The sequence below is a fragment of the Giraffa tippelskirchi genome, chromosome 2, assembly GCF_054371585.1.
Source record: "Giraffa tippelskirchi isolate mGirTip1 chromosome 2, T2T-mGirTip1v1.2.pri, whole genome shotgun sequence".
Taxonomy (NCBI): Eukaryota; Metazoa; Chordata; class Mammalia; order Artiodactyla; family Giraffidae; genus Giraffa; species Giraffa tippelskirchi.
Window position 1 is genome coordinate 27,320,772 of NC_137276.1, and position 19,661 is coordinate 27,340,432.

General features: G+C 49.2%; 1 protein-coding gene and 1 long non-coding RNA gene across 2 annotated transcripts; one reads left to right on the forward strand and one right to left on the reverse strand.

Moving 5' to 3' along the window:
• Positions 1 to 584: 584 nt before the first annotated feature.
• Positions 585 to 14,530, reverse strand: LOC145527240 (uncharacterized). The gene is made up of 3 exons (XR_014069586.1): positions 13,903 to 14,530; positions 13,590 to 13,707; positions 585 to 785 (listed from the first exon to the last, which is right to left on the reverse strand). It is a non-coding gene; the product is annotated as an uncharacterized LOC145527240 (long non-coding RNA).
• LOC145527225 (steroid 17-alpha-hydroxylase/17,20 lyase-like) lies at positions 9,551 to 15,540 on the forward strand. Its single transcript, XM_081544843.1, has 8 exons — positions 9,551 to 9,924; positions 11,508 to 11,646; positions 11,850 to 12,079; positions 12,843 to 12,929; positions 13,318 to 13,533; positions 13,850 to 14,019; positions 14,524 to 14,627; positions 15,107 to 15,540. The coding sequence occupies exons 1-8, from the start codon at positions 9,628 to 9,630 to the stop codon at positions 15,391 to 15,393; spliced, it is 1,530 nt and encodes a 509-aa protein (XP_081400969.1). The 5' UTR covers positions 9,551 to 9,627; the 3' UTR covers positions 15,394 to 15,540.
• Positions 15,541 to 19,661: the final 4,121 nt, after the last annotated feature.

Consider the following 19,661-nt stretch of genomic DNA (forward strand, 5'->3'; position numbering starts at 1 on the left):
TTCACAAAGAGTCGGACACACCTGAGCGACTGAACAACAACAATAAGGGCCACAGCAGTAGGCATCCAGCTTGAAATACGGATTGTTATTAAAATAACTGTAGCTTAACTGTTCTTTAGGGCTCCCCAGGAGGCTAATGGTAAAGAATCTGCCTGTCAAGCAGGAGATGCAGGTTCCATCCCTGGGTTGGGAAGATCTTCTGGAGAAGGAGATGGCAACTCATAGCAGTATTCTTGCCTGGAAAATCGCATGGACAGAGAAGAATGGTGGGTTATAGTTAGTGGGGTCACAACAGCCAGACATGACTGAGTGACTAAACGACGATTGTTTTTTAAGCTGTATAAAGTTATTGATATTTGGGCAATTTTGAGATTCTACCTTTCTGTGGAGTGGTTGTTCAGATTTTTCAGAGATAAAATATCAGTTCCAAAACGGTTTGATCTTATCAACTGGCCATAAAAAGTAAACTCTATACCTGTCCTTGAGAAGGCATAGTTCCTGCTGATTGGGGCAACCAAGATGTTAAGATTCTAAACTTCTGGGCAGATAATGCATACTGCTTAGAAAGCAGCAGGGAAAAGTACCCGTATTTCCTTCCTCTTTATTAAACATCTCAGTTCACCCGCCCTGAGGCCTGTGGCTTGTGACTGCCTCCTGAGCAGAGTGCCATGCACTATGCAGCAGTAGTTTTCTGCCCATCCTGTCTCCACCTTGGCTCATCAGCCGTTGGTACCACAGGATCAATCCCAGTTGAGCCGAATCCACAGATGTAGAACCTACATATGCTGAAAGCCAAGTGTACACAGTTATTTTACATGGAGGACTTGAGCAGCCTCAGATTTTGGTTATCTGCAGGGCTTGTGGAACCAAACTCTTGTGAATACTGATGGACAACTGTACTAACATTTGGAGTCAGATAATTCTTTGCTGTGGGGACCCTCCTGTGCATTATAGGATGTTAAGCAGCATCCCTGGCCACTATCACTAGATGCCAGTATCAACACCCCACTCCACCCACGGCTGGTTGTTGTGACAATCAACAATGTCCAAACATTGCTAAAAGTCCCTTGGGGAGGGGGACACATTGCTCTTAGTTTAGAACCACCATTCCAGCCAAACTGAACCACACAACTCAGTGCAGAATCATGTTTCATCCAATCTTTGTCAGCTGATTGTCCTTTGGGCTCCCCAACCACTCTGTAAATTCCTTAAGAGAAGGGTGAAGTCAGTCTCACAATCGCACCTACCTAACAAAGCATTCAGTTCAGTTCAGTCACTCAGTTGTGTCCGACTCTTTGCGACACCATGAATCGCAGCATGCCAGGCCTCCCTGTCCATCACCAACCCCCGGGGTCTACCCAAACTCAAGTCCATCGAGTCGGTGATGACATCCAGCCATTTCATCCTCTGTCGTCCCCTTCTCCTGCCCCCAATCCTTCCCAGCATCAGGGTCTTTTCCAATGAGTCAACTCTTCGCATGAGGTGGCCAAAGTATTGGAGTTTCAGCTTCAACATCAGTCCTTCCAATGAACACCCAGGACTGATCTCCTTTAGGATGGATACGCAAAAACCTTCAGAAAGTACTCATCCTGGTGACTTGACGATGTAGTATCCCCATGGTCTGTTCCTCCCCCATGCTCCCCATGCCTCTCAGCTACGCTGTACAAGCAGCAGCATGAAGGGATCCTCCAAGGGTTACGCCAGGGCTGTGGCAGCGTGATTTCACATTATGACTTGAGACCAACCCAAGGCTCTCTGGGCTTACAGTAACCCAGCACAATCTGAGCCTGGTCCATCAACCCGGAATCTTACTCTCAAGGCAGGGAAATGATTACACATTCTATTTTAGTTGGCAGCCCATCCCAGCCTATCCGAGGCTTCCTCAGAACCACACCCCAAAGAGTGGGAGGTCATAGGTATTCACATTACTTACTACCTGTGTGTGTGTGGGGGTGTCCCAAGGATTTCCAAACCCTTGAAGAAAACCATAGGATAGGCTGTGCAATATTATTTGAAACCAACAATGAGACCACGCATCACAGTTCAGTGGAAACTCCTGAGAACACGTGTGTTAAGCAAGAGAACCAAACAATAAAGTATACTCTGAATCCCTTGATGCAATGCCCAAGGGAACCAACGTCTTCTGTGCAACTCAGTCCCAGCAAACAATTCACCACTTGCAGAAAAAGAAGTCACTGTGTCACACTCCAGCTGTCCGTCTTCAAAGCCTGTCTCCCTCTCCCCTGAGATGTGTATTTTCTGCCACTGCCCCTCCTATCTCTTTCAGTTAAAAGAACAAGACAGGTCAAGCAAGTGACATCGCATTGAATCTCCATTGTCAGCAACAGATGCCTCTCCTGAGGTAGGTCCAGGTTCAAGTCCAGTTGAGTCCTTCCCAGAGGACCAATGGCTACAGAGCAAGCACAGAAATGGCTAAACCAGGTCAAATTTGCAGGGCTGTTTCAACTCACTGTCGCTACAAATCAACAAACAGAATCAAGATTAGTGCCAAGGAGGAACTGTCATCCAGGTATTAGGGAGTCAGAGCAGGGGAAGAAATTTTATACCACAGTTTGGTTTTTATTCCCCCCAAGTAGCTCCATGTTACTCTTTTCCTGGACTAAAATTTACCTCTTCAAGGAAAAGGGGTGGGAGGGGGTGGAACAAACTCATGGCATATTACTGGAGGAAGTGAATGTTTTCTTTGGCCCCATTCTAGATAAAAGTTTCAAAATAGCAGATATACTCTTCTTTTCCACTGAGATACTGTCCAGTCTGCTGGTTTCTCTTTGCTTTCATAATAGAAATGTGATGAAAAACAAGCACATTCCTCTAAAAAAGCAGCTTCTTGCAACAGAGATGATTGGTGGGGGGGGAGCGGGTGTTTAAAAAAGTCACTTGAAAGGCTTAGATGAGAACCACCCTTTCTGTTACGTGACAGTAGGGAACTGAGGTGTTCTAAGGAGCTCTCGCTTGTAGTATTCACAGACTTTTACAAATCAGTTCCAATATGATCTTAGCTTCCACCTCTGGTAGTACAAACAAGTGCTACCTTGGTGTCTGCTGCCTTATATAAAGCCAGCTCCCTTCCAGCAGGGTCTCGCTTACTATGTCCTAAACCTGGTATCAAAGATAAAGAAGCCCACACAGGAGAGTAATGGTGACTGGGACACTCAGTCCCAGACAGAGAACAGGGCCTGACCGCAGATTTGGTGCGGAAACTTTACCTATGACATGCAAGAGCAGGACAACACCGAGGACATCTGCCTCTAGAGATATCACTGCCACACTGGAGCTCTGTGATCTCGAAGAGTTAACTTCTTAGTTTCAGTTGCCTCATAGGAGAAAGGAGATAAGAACTCCTACCACATGGGTGGCTGTCATGATGAAACAATCAAAGTATCATGTCTGGCAGCGAAGGGGTTAAATTAGAAGTTAGCAAATTCCCTCAGCCCTCTCCCTGGGCATGCCCTCCCACTTGTGGCTCCATCACAGCACTTTCAGTGTTGTCCTTGGGAGTCCCGGAGATTTCTGACTGTGTCCAGGGAGTAACTAGGGTTCAACACTCCGACTACTCTGTCATATTCAGCATCAGGCCACGCAAGGGCCTAATGCAAAACTTCTCTGGTGGTCTAGTGGTTAAGAATCCACCTGCCAGTGCAGGAGACATGGGTTTGATCCCTGTTCCAGGAAGATCTCACATGATGTGGGGCAGCTAAGCCCCTGTGCCACAACCACTGAGCCTGTGCTCTAGAAAGCCCACCCACCACAACGAAGACTAGCCCCTGCTCAGCCCCAGTAGAGAAAGCCCGCGCAGCAACGAAGACCCAGTGCGGCTAATAAACAAATAAATCTTAAAAAAAAACAATACAGTAAACAGCCCCCGGTGCCTCTACCCCATACATTCCAACCTGGGAAGGGCACACTGCCTGAAAAGGCCCCAGGCCCACCGCAGCGTCACTGGGGATGACTTATTTCAGTACCAGGGATCATCACACTTCATCAATAAGGACATCCCAGGGGATACTTTTCCTAGAGAAAGGCAACATTCGAGGGGCAGAATATAAATTATTGTGTTGATGGATCTAGGCTGCATTTCTGCAGTTAGAACTCGCACTGGTCCTTCGCCACACCCACTGTGTGACAACTGAGACCACTGGACTGTGGAAAGGACCACCTGCAAAAGCCACCTTTCCACACCTCTGAACCGTACTACTCTGTTCCTAATGTCCCTCACCGCCACCTGCCTCAAGTTCCATCATCTGTGAGCTTGTTCTACGCCCCCTGCCTGTGAGGACGGGGATAAAGTTTCTACCCCTTTGTATCCACAACATGCTTTGAGTAGAACAGGTGCTCAATACTTCTCAGATAGAGATGTTGGTCACAAGAATTTCCAGCATTATAAAATCAATACCTTCTGAATTAAACATGAAATAGAATTCATTCAAATCAGCAGACCAAGAACATTCTGTTGTAATCTTGTCCTTTGAAAATCAGTAATTCATCTGCTAGCTATACAGGATAGATTCCCTCTTAACCAGAAAACTCATTTTCTGATCTTGCCAGATAATGAAGGGATGGCATACTCAACTACATGTTATACCTAAAATATGCCATGTGGTGCCACAGCCCAAAGGTACAGCAGGTGATACTCTTCAGATCTTCAGCATCAGTAAGCACAAAAATACTATTCTCTAGTTAACCCTGTAGCTTCCAGGGGGTTGTCTTAACTGTCCCTTAACTGGAAGAACTAACACAGACTAAGGCTTCCCTGCTGGCTCAGTGGTAGAGAATCTGCTTGCTAATGCAGGATACATGGGTTCAATCCCCGGGTTGGGAAGATTCCCCTGGAGAAGGGAATGGCTACCCACTCCAGTGTTCTCACCTGGGAAATCCCATGAATAGAGAAGCCTAATGGGCTACAGTCCATTAGGGCTGCAAAAGAGTCAGAGGTGCAGGATAAAACTTATCGACTAAACAACAACAAGGCCTAGCTGCCCTTTATAGACACTGAATTTATGCCACATTCATCATTAGATTGAGGCCCCTCATGCTTTCCTTCCTTCTCTGCGTCATAAAGGACATCAATACTTGCTGAAGCAAGGTCCTTGTCTTATCTCAGGCATACCTAATACCAGGACTCACAGATGACAGTGTTGCTTCTCATCTGCAGGAGAAAACAAAAACACTCCCAACCTGATCTGTCTGGAATGCTCCTTCCCCAGCTCATATGTCTGGTAAACTCCTACTCATCCTTGGAGCCTCAGATCAGGCTTAGCACACTCCCTTATAATTATATCCAAGCTACTAAAGTGCAGGGAAGGAGGTGAGGGGTGTGGGCCAAGTTGAGGTGGAATCTCTCCAAGTGTGGCTAGATATTACCAGGTCTGAACTACCTGGGGAACTTAACAGAAATGAAGATTCCTGGGCCCTGGCCCCACACCTACTGAATCTATATTCTAATCACCCAACTCCTAGGTGATTTTTATGCATATGAGAACTACTGCATTAGAGTGTGATTTCTAGGAGATAAGCATGGTGCTTTATTTATCCTTTGTGCCAGGTCCACGTTCATTAAGTGCAGTGGAATTATGCAGTAGATGCGATGTGCATGAGAAATGCAAAAGAGCACTCAGAGACATGTGTCTCATCTGGTACCTGGGCCACCTAGAAAGAAACTTCAGAAAATATGCCCCAGCGGGAGCAATGCATTAATCCAACTCCACTTTCATAGACACTGGTAGATAGCAAGGAAAACACCAGGCTTTGGAATGAAAATACCTGGGTTTAAAAGTTTTAAAACAAAACAAACCAACAGAACAAACAAGCAAAAAAAACCCCAAAAACAAATAAACGTTAATGACCGTCTCCCTAGCTAGCTGATCAACCTTGGACAAGTGGCTTACCTTCTGTAAGTCTCAGCACACACTACCAGAGAACCAGAATCACAATCCACATAAGATAGGTGTGTTACGTGTATTGAGAGGGAAATAATATATGAAAGCATATATATATGTGTGTGTGTATATATATCTATATCTATAATGTATGATAAAGACTAACAGGATACATGTTTTGTGTCATTTTCTAAAAACAGAATTATCACCAAGTAATTTTTAAAAGGCTGGCTTTTACATGGCTCCAATAAAGAACACAGCTTCACGGTTAGACACAGAAATACTAGAAATACACAAAATTATGTTACCAAAGATACTCAGGGTTTTCCCAGGCAAAGTTTGAATCACAGAAGGCTGGGGTAGAAAGGGCCTCAGCAGGTCCTCAAGTCCAGCCCTCTATCAGGAACTCATTCAGAAACAAGAACCTAGAGGCACCCCTGCTGTGCAGCCTCTGAGATGCTCCCCACAACCACCCCAGTCCTTCACGCCATGCCACCCAGCTCTGCATCCTCTCACTTAACTGTGCGGAGGTTACTGGACATGAGTACAGCTTATAGTAATTACTATAGTACAGATTACAGTAAGCAATGGCCTCCCAAGTCTCAGTCAACAAACAATGTCCAAATCCCAGGGCAAGAGCTCCTGCCATTATATCCTCCACCTCTGTCTAGAAACCAGTCCTCTAGCTTCCTCTTTCCTTACGTTTTTACTAAATGCCTACTCTCACTTAGCCAAAGTGCTAGTGTTTTAGATACATTCTTTTGTCAAATTCTCCCAATAACTCTTCCAGTAGCTTCTATCATTTTCAAGACAAGGTTCAGAGCAGTTATGCAGCCTCTGAGACCCTGCAGGGGAGCCAAGATACAGAGGCAGGTCTTTCTGGCTCCCTAGTCCTACTCTTTCCACTGTATCAGGCAGTTTCCAGCTGCTATTCCCCGCCTGCTGACATAGCAGGAGATGCTTCCTATTTCCAACGCTGCTCAAAATCCTCGCCAGGGCTTACTCTGCCCACAAGTCAAAAGGACAGCCTTTCCTGAGGGACAGAGGAGGTGTTCCAATAGGGTCCCCACCCTCTCCTCCTATCTCTGCATCAAAGGAACTCGGAACATTAACAAAAGCAGTAATAGAACGTGTGGAGCTCTTCAGAAAAGCTTACTTTGAGAAGAATTCCAGGCCACCCAAGGGACACTCTAGCCCTTTTCTAAGAGTGAGGTTAAACCAGCAGTCCTTAGCAGCATATATATTTCTTTTCTAAGACTTCTGGTTTGATCACATCTGTGGCTTTTTCTCACCCAGGAACAGGCAGCAGAAGAGTGTGTGTCTGTCCCCACCCCAGCTTACAGCCGCTGCTGATTACAGCTACACATGCCGATACAGACATGCCTCTCAGACCAAAGACGGGGCGGGGGTGGCCTGATCTCAGAAGCCCTGGAACAAATAGTTGGCAACAGCTGTGTTCTCAGAAGACCGCAGTTGGTCGCTACTGTTTTCTCATTCCACACTAGGTTACCGGCTATAATTCAAGCGCCCCTACTTCAAACGGCAGCTCGCAAAGTAATCAAGTCTCTGCCACAGGGGTCTGCTGGCTTTGAAAAATCGATCAGGAAGACCAAAATGTGGTCAGTCCCACTCCCACCCCTCTGAGACATTCAGGACGTCCCTCAGATCCACAGCCCTGACCACAGGCTTAAAAGGAGAAAGTCTCTAAAAGGAGCCCTTCCCTTTAAAAGAAGGCCCCCCCACCCCAACTCAGAATCTCTTCAGAAGCAGAGAGCTGTGAAGAAATCTCTTCTAACTAACCCAATCAAAATGGAGAAGGAATAAAAGGGGTTTTGATCAGGAATCCTGCTCTGCCTCTCCCTTTCCCGGCCTCACCCCTCAACTGTTTCCTCGCTAAGGCTTTGGCAATGGTTTTACGGTGTGTAATGGAAAATCAGAACAGACACCCCAGCAAGATCTCAGGGCTACAGGGGGGTTAAGAACCCAGTGGCCGGGGGAGTAGGGAGCAACTAGAAAGCAGGAAGAAAAGCCTGGAAAATTCTGTAAGGAGCTGGCCTGCTGTAACTGCAAGACATTTTCTAAAAGGCTCCCTCCACCCAAAGAAGTAGTGCGATAAATAAGCTCCCACCCCCTTCCCTTTCCAAACCCAATCCCCGGACCACCTGTTCCGTTACCTGTCTAAGACCCAAAAGGAAAGGCATCCTGCAAGAGCATCGTCCACACTAACGTTGGGAACAAACGATTTTTGAAAAGTTAAGGTCTTGGAAGCCAATAGTAAATTAACTGATTAAAAAATAAATAAATGAATATTAAACATAAAAAAAGTATATTCCACTATTATTCCCATTATAGAGGAGGAAACTGAAATTTAAAACAGAGAAGTAACCATAAAATTACTATAGGACCCAGCAATTCCACTTCTAGGTATTTACTCCCCCCCCAAAAAATTGAAAACCGGGACCCAAATAGATACTATGTATATGCTATGGACATGAACACCCATGTCCATAGCAGCATTATTCACAGTAGCCAAAAGTGGAAACAATCGAAGTGCCCATCAACTGATGAATGAACAAACAAAAGGTTGGATATCCACTTAATAGAATATTGTTCAGTCATAAACAGGAATGAAGGCGACCTCCCCTGTAGTCCGGTGGCTAAGATTCTACACTTCTAATGCAGAGGACTCAGGTTCAATCCCTGGCCAGGGAACTAGAACCCACATGCTGCAATGAAGACTGAAGATCTTGAGTACTGCAACTAACTCCCAGCACAACCAAATAAACAAATATTTAGAAAATGAATGAAGTTCTGACGTATGCTACAAAGTAGATGAACCTTGAAAACATTATGCCTAGTGAAACAAACCAGTCACAAAAGACCAAATGTTATATGATTCCACTTATGTGAAATAGGCATATTCACAGAGACAGATTAGAGGTTACCAGGGACTGGGGGGAGGGGGCAGGGGGAGTTACAGCTTCCTGGGTATACTTTCTGTTTGGGGTTATGAAAACAGTTTTGGAAGTAGACAGTGGTGATGGCTGTACAACACTGTGAAGTATATTCAATGCAACTGAATTGTACACTCAAAATGGTAAACTTTATGCTATGTATACTTTAACATACTAAAACTTTTCAAGTCATATAGCTAGAAAGCGGTTAAGCTAGAATTTGAGCCCAAACCCATCTGACTCTAGGGCCCCTGCTCTCAACCCAAGGATTTCACTCTCCCTGGCAAAAGCAGCAAACGAAGAATGAAGAGAACTGGATTCTTGTCATCACCATCTGTGTGACTTGATACAAGCCTGACCCTGGGGGGCCTCACTATCCTCAGCTGATAAAAGTGGATAGCTGTCTGTTGATTGTGATTTCAAAACAGAGAGTCCCGAGCCGTGATTCCTGACCCAGATACCATTTGCTTCTGGCCCACTCTGGAGACGTTGATGGACAGTGAGCAAGGGACAGGGACTAGCTGTCTGCACCCTTACCTAGCCCCTCCCCTAGGGGTTTGCCCTGGCATGGAGCCAGCTTTTTAAAGAAGCCTCCTCTCCCCTCCCCATTCTGGGAGAGGACTCCTGGCTGTGCTCCAGGATAAACTTCCACAAGGCGAGCAATAACATAAAGTCAAGGTGAAGGTCAGGGGAGCCCTTAAAAAGGCCTTCTTGCACCCTAAGGTGGCTGAAGCCACTCCACGGCTGTTTGTCCTGCCTGCTGCCACCCGGACACAATGTGGGCGCTCTTGGCTGTCTTTCTGCTCACCCTCGCCTGTTTATTTTGGCCCAAGAGCAAGCGCTCTGGTGCCAAGTACCCCAGGAGCCTCCCATCCCTGCCCCTGGTGGGCAGCCTGCCGTTCCTCCCCAGACGTGGCCAGCAGCACGAGAACTTCTTCAAGCTGCAGGAAAAATATGGCCCCATCTATTCCTTTCGTTTGGGTTCCAAGACTACTGTGATGATTGGACACCACCAGTTGGCCAGGGAGGTGCTTCTCAAGAAGGGCAAGGAATTCTCTGGGCGTCCCAAAGTGGTAAGCAAGCCTCTCATCCCTCCCCTCACCAGCTCCTGGGCACGCTGAGCTCTTCAGCCAAGGCCATGCCTGCAATGCCCCTTCCAGGTCCAGCAACCTGTGATTCTTCCAAAAACAGACTGGTGGGGCTGTGGGTGGGGAGTGACCCCTCAGACCTCACCCAGCTTCTAAACTAGGCAGGAAGAATTAAAGGAAGACTTTATTTTCTGGGTTTCTCTGGAGGTGGGACAGGGTGGGGGTGGTGGTTAGAGGGGGTCAGGGAGCCCTTACAACATCATCTCTCTGAGCTGAAAAAGTGAAAGTGTGAGCCTCTCAGTCTTGACCAACTCTTTGCGATGCCATGGACTAGCCCACCACACTGCTCTCTCCAGGCAAGCATACTAGAGTGGGCTGCCATTTCCTACTCTGGGGGATCCTCCTGGCCCAGGAATCAAACACAGGTCTCACTCATTGCGGGAAAGTTCTTTACCATCTAAGCCGCTTGGGAAGCCCAAGAGTCTAGCTCTCTGAGCCTAGACTACCATGATTCACTGAAAGAGTGTATGTAAAGCACTTAGCCCAGTGCTGGAAGTTCTCAATAACTAGCCTTGATGAACGCTGTTCACATGGAAAACGGGTTAGTGATTCCTGTCCTCCACAAAAACTTGTAAGGGAGAAGTACCCTGATTCTTGGAGGGCTGGGATCACTATTTCCCTGGAGCATCCTCAAGCTGCCCCAGCCCTGGGGAGCTGCCTTTGGGAGCACTTTCAGGGAAGATGCTGAAGATTCAAACTGTCGAGCTTACTGTTTGCTCCTGGGGGCAGAAGGGAGTGGGAGCTAGTCATCCAGGAACACTGCCGGCCTCCGACACAGCACCTGGCTGCTCAGTACTCCCTTGAACGTCCCAGGCAAGGCCTCCTGGCTGCTCATCTTTGATCAGACCAAGGGTTGACTCTTCTTTCCTTGGGCCAGTCGGCCTGGCCTGTAGGCCAACTACTGTCTCCCATCTCTGCTGGGCTTCTTCTCTCCAGGGCAGAGGAAGGAGGCGGCTAGTCTGATGGGGCCTGCAGATCCAGGGATAGAAGAGGGGAGGTTTGGGGGGACCTGTATAGTTTCGGGGGTCCTCTGGGCAGAAGCAGCTTGGCCCAAGTCCAGGCTGGGTGGACAAGACATGTGCGCTCTCCCGATGTGGCCCTGTGGTGGGCACACGGCTGGCAATGGAACGGGGAACTAAAGAGGGATCAGCTGCTGTGCCTTTAGCAGCCCTCATCCCCAGAGGACCAAGGGAAGGGCAGGGGCCTGGCGTGTCTTCAATCTCTGCTCCTGCAAGTTTCGAGAGTCCATCCCATCACAGCTGCATCACCCTGTTATTGATCTGAACAATCTAATTCAGGGTTGTTCTTTCTCCTCACTCTGTCTCTCTGTTGGAGCTGGGAGTGTCAGGCCATAGGTTCTGTCCTACCAAGGCCTTGCAGTCAGGGTGGAGTGAAGCAGGGAGCGCTACAAGGAGGCTGTGCAACAGGTACCAGCCTCATTCCCCTCGGTGAGGGCGGGTGGACGGTGTCTGAGTCCAAAGTCCTATGTCCTTTCCTGCTTTCCAAAGGCCACTCTAGACATCCTGTCAGACAACCAAAAGGGCATTGCCTTTGCCGACCATGGTGCCCACTGGCAGCTGCATCGGAAGCTGGTACTGAATGCCTTTGCCCTGTTCAAGAATGGCAACCTGAAGTTAGAGAAGATCAGTGAGTGCCTGGCTGGCCCTGGGCTGCAGGAGCATGAAGAGGGTTGGGGAGGGGGAGGGTTCTGGGTACCTCCATTCCACATTTTCTTGGCTACCACTGCCACGTACTGGACATCTGCTCTGTCTTAGATTAAGATGGAACTGGTGGAGGTGGGAGTGAATGGATGGCTCAATTCCCTCCCTCACACCCCTCTCTCCCCTCAGTTAATCAGGAAGCCAATGTGCTGTGTGATTTCCTGGCCACCCAGCATGGAGAGTCCATAGATCTGTCTGAGCCTCTCTCTCTGGTGGTAACCAACATAATCAGCTTTATCTGCTTCAACTTCTCCTTCAAGAATGAGGATCCTGCCCTGAAGGCCATACAAAATGTCAGTGATGGCATCCTGGAAGTTCTGAGCAAGGAAGTTGTGTTAGACACATTCCCTGCGCTGAAGGTAAGGATGGGGCCAGGCCCTATGGGCAGACCTCAGCAGACCTTGATAGTATCCCGAGTTCCTTCCTCTTACAGTTCACTCCAGACTCACCTTTTTTCCTGACTACCTCAATCACAGTGACCTCTACCTCCTCTGACTCTTCAAAACCTTGCTGCTTCTCTACAGAAAGAGGTGTAGCTTTAAAGTTATGCATTCTAATACTCGTGATAATGTTGTTGGTGGTGTTGTTTAGTCACTCAGTCGTGTCTGACTCTTGTCCCCCACAAACTGTTACCCGCCAGACTCCTCGGTCCATGGGATTTCCCAGGCAAGAATAGTGGAGTGGGTTGCCATTTCCTTCTACAGGGCATCTTCCCAACCCAGGGATTGAACACATGTCTCCTGCATTGCAGGCAGAGTCTTTATGCCATGTGCCAGTACCAACGCTCCGCATGCATTAATCATGCATTCCCTTTGGAAGTGGGTTTTATTATCCCCATGCAGATGAAAGTACAGGCTTCAAAAGTAAAGCAACTTAATCACGGCTTCAGACTCATTACTACTGAGTAAATTCTCATAAATTCTCAATCAGTGCTGGATGTTTGATTGAAGAGGGAAGGGGAAGTGGAGGTGACTCTTTTCTCCCTTGTTTGGAATTGTCCTGGTTTTCACTGATGGTCCCATTCTGGGTCCCTATCTTGCCTTCCATTCTGGCTGAAGGTTGGGGTTAGAGTGGGAACTCGCCAGGGACGGACAGGTAGAATCTAACATTTCCACTTTGCAGATTTTCCCCAGCAAAGCCATGGAAAAGATGAAGGGTTGTGTTCAAACGCGAAATGAATTGCTGAATGAAATCCTTGAAAAATGTCAGGTAGGTGATAGGGCAGAAGAGATGACGAGTTAGGTGGAAAGTGGCAGGAGAGCAGGGTTGGGTCCATTTGGGACAGTGTAGGATCTCCAGCACCTAGCAGAGAGCCTGGCATGTAGTAGGTGCTCAATAAAAACTGACTTAACTAATAAATAGGAGTAGAGAAGTGAGGACCTGAGAGGATCCTAGAAGGGACCCATCCACCCACCAAATTTAAAGACGGCCCAGTGTTTTCTCCATTTCTACAAGTTCATGGGTCCTGACTAGCCTCACTCCACTCCCTCATGTCCAAGTGGGAGAAGCCTTTGTGTCTATAGTCTGGGTGAGAGTATGGCAGGGGTTGCAGATGGGGCTCCTTCCTCATCATCGTCTCCTAATCTCACCCAACCAGGAGAACTTCACCAGTGACTCCATCACTAACTTGCTGCACGTACTGATCCAAGCCAAGCTGAATGCAGACAATAACAATGCTGGCCCAGAGCAGGATTCAAAGCTGCTTTCAAATAGACACATGCTTGCTACCATAGGCGACATCTTCGGGGCTGCTGTGGAGACCACCACCTCTGTGATAAAGTGGACTGTGGCCTATCTGCTACACCATCCTCTGGTGAGCTTCTCTCTACCCGAGCCTTCCCAAGCATTCTTGAGCCCAGACACACTCACCTCTGCTCCAGAGAAAGGGAGAGGCAATACCCTCGGGATTTCTTTGCAGGATGACTGGGCTGCTGCACCCTTTGTCCAAGCAGTGGTTGGCTCTGGCCCTTGGATGGAGCTGCCCCATCTTCTGGAAGCAAAGCCGGGGTTGTAGAGCCACCACTGGGAAGGGTCCGGCCCCTTTTGGATGTGACAGTAGGATTCTTCTAAGCCTTTGCTTCTCCTGGGCTGATACACCCTGGTAACCTCCACCCTCTTCTGGCCCTCAGTTGAAGAAGAGGATCCAGGATGACATTGACCAGAATATAGGTTTCAATCGTACCCCAACCATCAGTGACCGGAACCGCCTTGTCCTGCTGGAGGCGACCATCCGAGAGGTGCTGCGAATCCGGCCTGTGGCCCCTACGCTGATCCCCCACAAGGCTATCATTGACTCCAGGTGTGCCTTCCCTCCCAGGAACATCCAACCCACCTGGTCCCCCCTCCAACATCTGACCGCTCCAGCTGGCTGGTCAACCTACAGTCAACCACTGACAATCGATCATCCTACCCACAGCCCTACTGACCAGTGTGTCTGCTACCCACTGACACCCACTGACCCATTGACCTGACCTCCCTCAGAAGCTGCCTGCTGCCTGGGAGACACGTGCTCCTACCCAATCCAAAAGCCGCAACACACACACACGCTCATGCACACACGCACCAGCTCAATATGCACACCCACAGGCCCTAACAGACCCACAAGTGTTCATCCTAAGTGCTAGTCAGGAAGAGAGGGCTGGATTCATATTCAATCTGGCAGAAGCTGAGGAGAAGATGCAGGAGTGGGCATGAGGGAGCAAAGGACTCATTTCCCCAGGGCAGGGACCGCGGAGACTTGAGGCAGAGCAGGTGGGGAAGGACAATACTCCAGACCCTCTTTTCCTCTCCCTCTCTGGGGCAGCATTGGCGACCTTACCATTGACAAGGGCACAGACGTGGTGGTCAACCTGTGGGCACTGCATCACAATGAGAAGGAGTGGCACCAGCCTGACCTGTTCATGCCCGGTGAGTCCCTGTTCTGTCCTGCCCCCCCAGCCACACAGCCCCCTCTGTGCCCACCTCTCCCGCATTGCTTCCCTTCTGCCAAGCTTCCTACTAGAAGACTCCTGACTCCCACGACATGGACTCGTTGACACCCCAGACTCTTCACAGCTGGGTTTCCCACTCTCCTTCCACCAACTGCAAGCCTCCTCTTCTAAGAAGGCCTATAGGCATATGTCTCCTGTGAAGTCGGCCCTCTCTCCTGTTGGATGGTGCCATTTTCATCTGTTTAATACACCTTTTCATCCTTCCTGAATATTCTATCTTCTCTGTGTGACTAAGGGCTACCTGAGAGCAGGGCATTTATCTCTCCTAAGATTGCCCCCCCCAAATAAGGCCGTCCACCTTCTCAGACTGGGGCTCCCCAGGCAGGGCTGTGTCCTCCCCCTACTCCTCTACTGACACTGGCCCTGGCCCTGGCTGACACCTCCTCGTGTCTGCAGAGCGCTTCTTGGACCCCACGGGGACGCAACTCATCTCGCCATCATTAAGCTACTTGCCCTTTGGAGCAGGACCCCGCTCCTGCGTAGGTGAGATGCTAGCCCGCCAGGAGCTCTTCCTTTTCATGTCCCGGCTGCTGCAGAGGTTCAACCTGGAGATCCCGGATGATGGGAAGCTACCCTCTCTGGAGGGCAACGCCAGTCTCGTCTTGCAGATCAAACCTTTCAAGGTGAAGATCGAGGTGCGCCAGGCCTGGAAGGAAGCCCAGGCTGAGGGTAGCACCTCATGACTCCACCCTATGTGACCTCCACCACACAGAATTAGAGGAGCTCACCCACCCTCTCCCACCATTCCTTCTTCCTCCCCGCCTACTCTGCCTTCTTTCCTAGCCTGCAGCCCTGGCAGTGATGTGCATAAAACAGTTTCTTTCTCCAAAGGTCCCTGAGCAGCTCATTCATTTGTTCACTCGTTTCTTTCAACAAGTATTTTCTTGAACACCTACTATGTGCGACTCACTGTCCTTGGACCCTCAGGCTTCTTGGCCTCATGAAACTTAAAATTCTAGTGAGGGTTGACAAATGAACATTTCCGAGATTCATAAGTGCTTTGGAGTCAATTTGGAGTCGATTATACTGGGTGGTGATGATATGAGTGAGGTGGATGGCCAAGGTGGTGGTGGCCACTGTGAATGAAAGGATGGGGGAGGCATGAAGACTTGGGGGAGGTGCCCCACTCTGAGGGAGCAGCAGGAAGAGGCTCTCAAGGTAGGAGAGGCCACTCCATCTAGAGCAGAGCCATTGAGGGGGAAGAAAGGTCCCTGATGATGTTAGACTGCAGGCAGGGCCAGGTCCCATGGAGTGTTTCTAAGTAGCAGGAAGGAGTTCCGGTTTCTAGTGCAGGAATGAGAGAAAGTCATAGGAGGGTTTATACGTTTAAGTGGAAATGTCTGGTTCATATTTTTAAAAAGTCATCCAAGTGGAAACTGGTCTGCAGAGAGATGAGAATGGGGACTAGGGGAGGAGGTTGTGCTGGTCCCTGAGAGCAATATGATGGTGGCTTACACCCTGGGGATGGTAGTGGAGATGGCAAGTAGTAGTGGGATTGAGTTTACACTTTGAAAGTAGAGCAACAGGTCATGTTGGCTTTGATCCAGTCATTGCTGTGTGTACCTCAAAGGTTTGTCTTTGGGGGAGGTGTCTGTAATCCACAAACTCAACCCACCACTACCCATCCCTCTTGTCTTGGTCCCCAAAGACTGGTAGGTCTCCTTTTCCTTGTTCTGTGCTGGAGTAACCACCACCAGGGAAGGGCTTCCACAGCAGCCTTCTGCTGAAGCACTGCGGCTCTGTCCCCACTCCTCACCCCCAAACCCCAGGAAATCTGTAAATGCCTTACTAGAAAACAGAACCTTCTTCAAACCTTAAAACCAGCATCTTTAAGCCTTGGCCGCTGGCCAGTCTGCAAACAAACGATGTCCTGAGATGCCCTGGGAGAAACTGGCCCTTGCTCTTTAGCCTACAGAGAGGCCCCAACCGCACCTCCCTGGCGCCAGCCAGACCAGGGTCAGATCATCAGCGACCCATTCCTTTGGACTGGAGAAGGGCTCTGGACCGGCTGGCAGAGCAAGCCTGAGACCCTCCTGGCCAAGTTCCAGACAGACGGAATCAAGAGAGCCCCACAAGGAGGGAGGGTCAAGGTTTTCCATCACAGCAGCATCCTCTTCCTTCAAAGAGCTTTGCTAATCCAGGGGTACCTGACTCCTGTCCCCCAACTCAGTCCTGGCCTTCCCTGGCCCATGACCCTGAGGCTTTGCTAAAGAGCCCAGAGGAGTCAGTGGGCAGCTGTGGCTGACTCAGCCCCCAGCACAGGCAGCCGAGAGAGATGACACCACTGTGAGCTGATGAGAAAGGGGTTAAACTTGAGGTGCCCCCTCCTTCTTCCGGGTTCCTTGACCCCATCGGCTGGTTGCTGATCCACAGCTGAGCAACCGTCGGCAAACGATGTCCTGAGATGCCCTGGGAGAAACTGGCCCTTGCTCTTTAGCCTACAGAGAGGCCCCAACCGCACCTCCCTGGCGCCAGCCAGACCAGAGTCAGATCATCAGCGACCCAATCCTTCTGACTGGAGAAGGGCTCTGGACTGGCTGGCAGGGCAGGCCTGAGACCCTTTTGACCAAGTTCCAGACAGACGAAATCAAGGCAGCCCCACAGGGAGGGAGGGTTAAGGTTTTCCATCACAGCAGCATCCTCTTCCTTTAAAGAGCTTTGCTAATCCAGGGGTACCTGACTCCTGTCCCCCAACTCAGTCTTGGCCTTTCCTGGCCCATGACCCTGAGGCCTTGCTAAAGAGCCCAGAGGAGTCAGTGGGCAGCTGTGGCTGACTCAGCCCCCAGCACAGGCAGCCGAGAGAGATGACACCACTGTGAGCTGATGAGAAAGAGGTTAAACAGGAGGTGGCCCCCTCCTTCTCCCGGGCTCCTTGACCCCATCGGCTGGTCTGGTCGCTGATCCAGAGCTGAGCAACCCTCGGCTCAGAAAGTGGAGAGCGGCCCAGCTGGAGGAGGGAAGCGCTCCAATTTGCTCAGACTCTGAAAGGAACAGGTAAACAACATCTCCTTTAGAAGAGGTGGGCGAGTGTAACAGGGATGGAATCAACCACTCCCCAACTACTGATTCAGACCATTGGCTGGCCGTGAAATGAGAGGTGAAGAGGAGAAACCTGAGGGCCGGGGGGCAGGCATGTGGGGCGATGACGTGCCCTAAATCACCCAGCGACTCAGCAGCAGGGCTGGGGCAAGAACCCAGAATATTTCAGTGATGTGGAATGAGGAGCCAGCACGTTCTCCCCACAGGTCTTCTGCATCTGTGCAGAGGGCTTGGCTGTCTGGCTGGGGAGAGAGAGTACAGAGTCGAGTGTCCTTTCAGGAAGTGACCTCTGACATCTGCCCAAACTGCCCTTCCCCTGCCTGGAAGGCCTTTTCCCACCGACCTAAATCTTTTTAGTGCTCAGCTTCCGTTTCTTGGTGTGGAATCGCGTGTGCATCTGAGCACCTGCCTGGGCTGCAAATGGGTGTGGAGGCCTCCAGAGACACTGTCTACTCCAGCATCTCTGGAATTCAAGACTGAGCCCTCTTGTGTTCTTTTGGCTGAATGACAGACTACCTGACAAGCAGAAGGTTAGACACACAAGAGAAATGAGTCAGATGCTCTACATCACTCAACTAATTGGTCTGCTGATAAAAGAACCCTAACTCCTTATGCAGAAGGAAATCCAGATCTTTGGCAAAGCTCGAAGGTCATCAAGACCCTACAGCCACCTTTTTAGCCTGACTGCCCTTAACCAGCGTAGTGGTGTGACGGCAAATAAACATTGAATAACAAGTTATCTGGTGCTGGTGGGAGGGAACAGCCCTGATTTGTAGTGTTTGCTGATCACTGTGGTGTGAACATTCCCATCACGACCAATTTCAAGCCACCAATATAATGTCACACAGGAGCTGGGGAAGAGACTCACAGTAGCATAACATACTATTTGCCATTATATTACACAGTTAATACCATAATACAGTATTCCCACCCTACATAGACATAAACCTCAAGGGCACAGATAATAGCAATGTAGTAAAATAATTAGGAAATGATCATTTTGTGTATTTATTACCTTTGTTTTACATATAATTTACTCAATTGCAAGCTTATATAAGTTTTGTGATTAAATAGCTCATAAACTCCTGAAAATTTAATGATCAGTTCTTAGCAGTTGTAAGAGCTGGCCTTTGCAGGAGAAATAGGTTGTCCCTGTCCTTCAGAAGAGTGGTTCCCCAAAGACCCCGTTCTGAGGGGAGGAGAAGAGCCCCTCGCTGGTAACCTAGCTGTGAGGTGTGGGTGGGTGAGTGTGTGAATGTTCTGATCGGCCTCTGGTGGCCACTAAATCTACAGCATATAAAGAACGCTCTCTCCAGCGATGCTCATGGGGACAAACACCCATCTCAGGACAGGAATCTAATTACAGAGGCTCTAGAGGGGTGGAGGGAGGCCTGCAGGAGGAGGCCCTGGGTTCTGGTCCCCAGGGATCTCAGGCTCTGACTCTTAGGCTCACTGTTGGCTTCTCGTTGGGAAAGTGGGGTAACTTACCACCTGGGCTGCCATTATCTGAGGCTCTGGTGAGGAAGAAAAGCAGAAAGGGCTGTGTGAGAAGAGAGGTCCACACTGTTGGAAGTTACAAAAGATAAGAGGTCAGGCTGCAGGAGCAAGTTCTCTCAGAGTCATCATTTATGGACCAGTGAGCACAGGCCACTGACTAGGCCTTCCTGAACCTCTGTGTTCTCATCTGTAATATGGGTGTGTAGAAATAGCACCACCAACCTCGGGGGGTTGCTAAGGACCAAATATGAATCTGCATTTCCTGTTCAGTGCTTTAATAGATTCTGATTTTATTATCAGTGCCTATGTCCAGACCCACCAAATCAGATCTTCTCTAAGGGTTTTACACAAACCTCCCAAAGACTACCAGCTTGGTCAGGGAGGGGAGCAGGTATCCAGATGGGTTTGTTTGCAG

Excerpts from the sequence above, each read along its gene's own strand:
- LOC145527225 (XM_081544843.1), top strand. The coding sequence starts at position 9,628 with ATGTGGGCGCTCTTGGCTGTCTTTCTGCTCACCCTCGCCTGTTTATTT. Across the intron at positions 13,534-13,849 it reads ATCTGCTACACCATCCTCTG|TTGAAGAAGAGGATCCAGGA; the intron begins GTGAGCTTCTCT and ends TCTGGCCCTCAG. Across the intron at positions 14,628-15,106 it reads GCCTGACCTGTTCATGCCCG|AGCGCTTCTTGGACCCCACG; the intron begins GTGAGTCCCTGT and ends TCGTGTCTGCAG.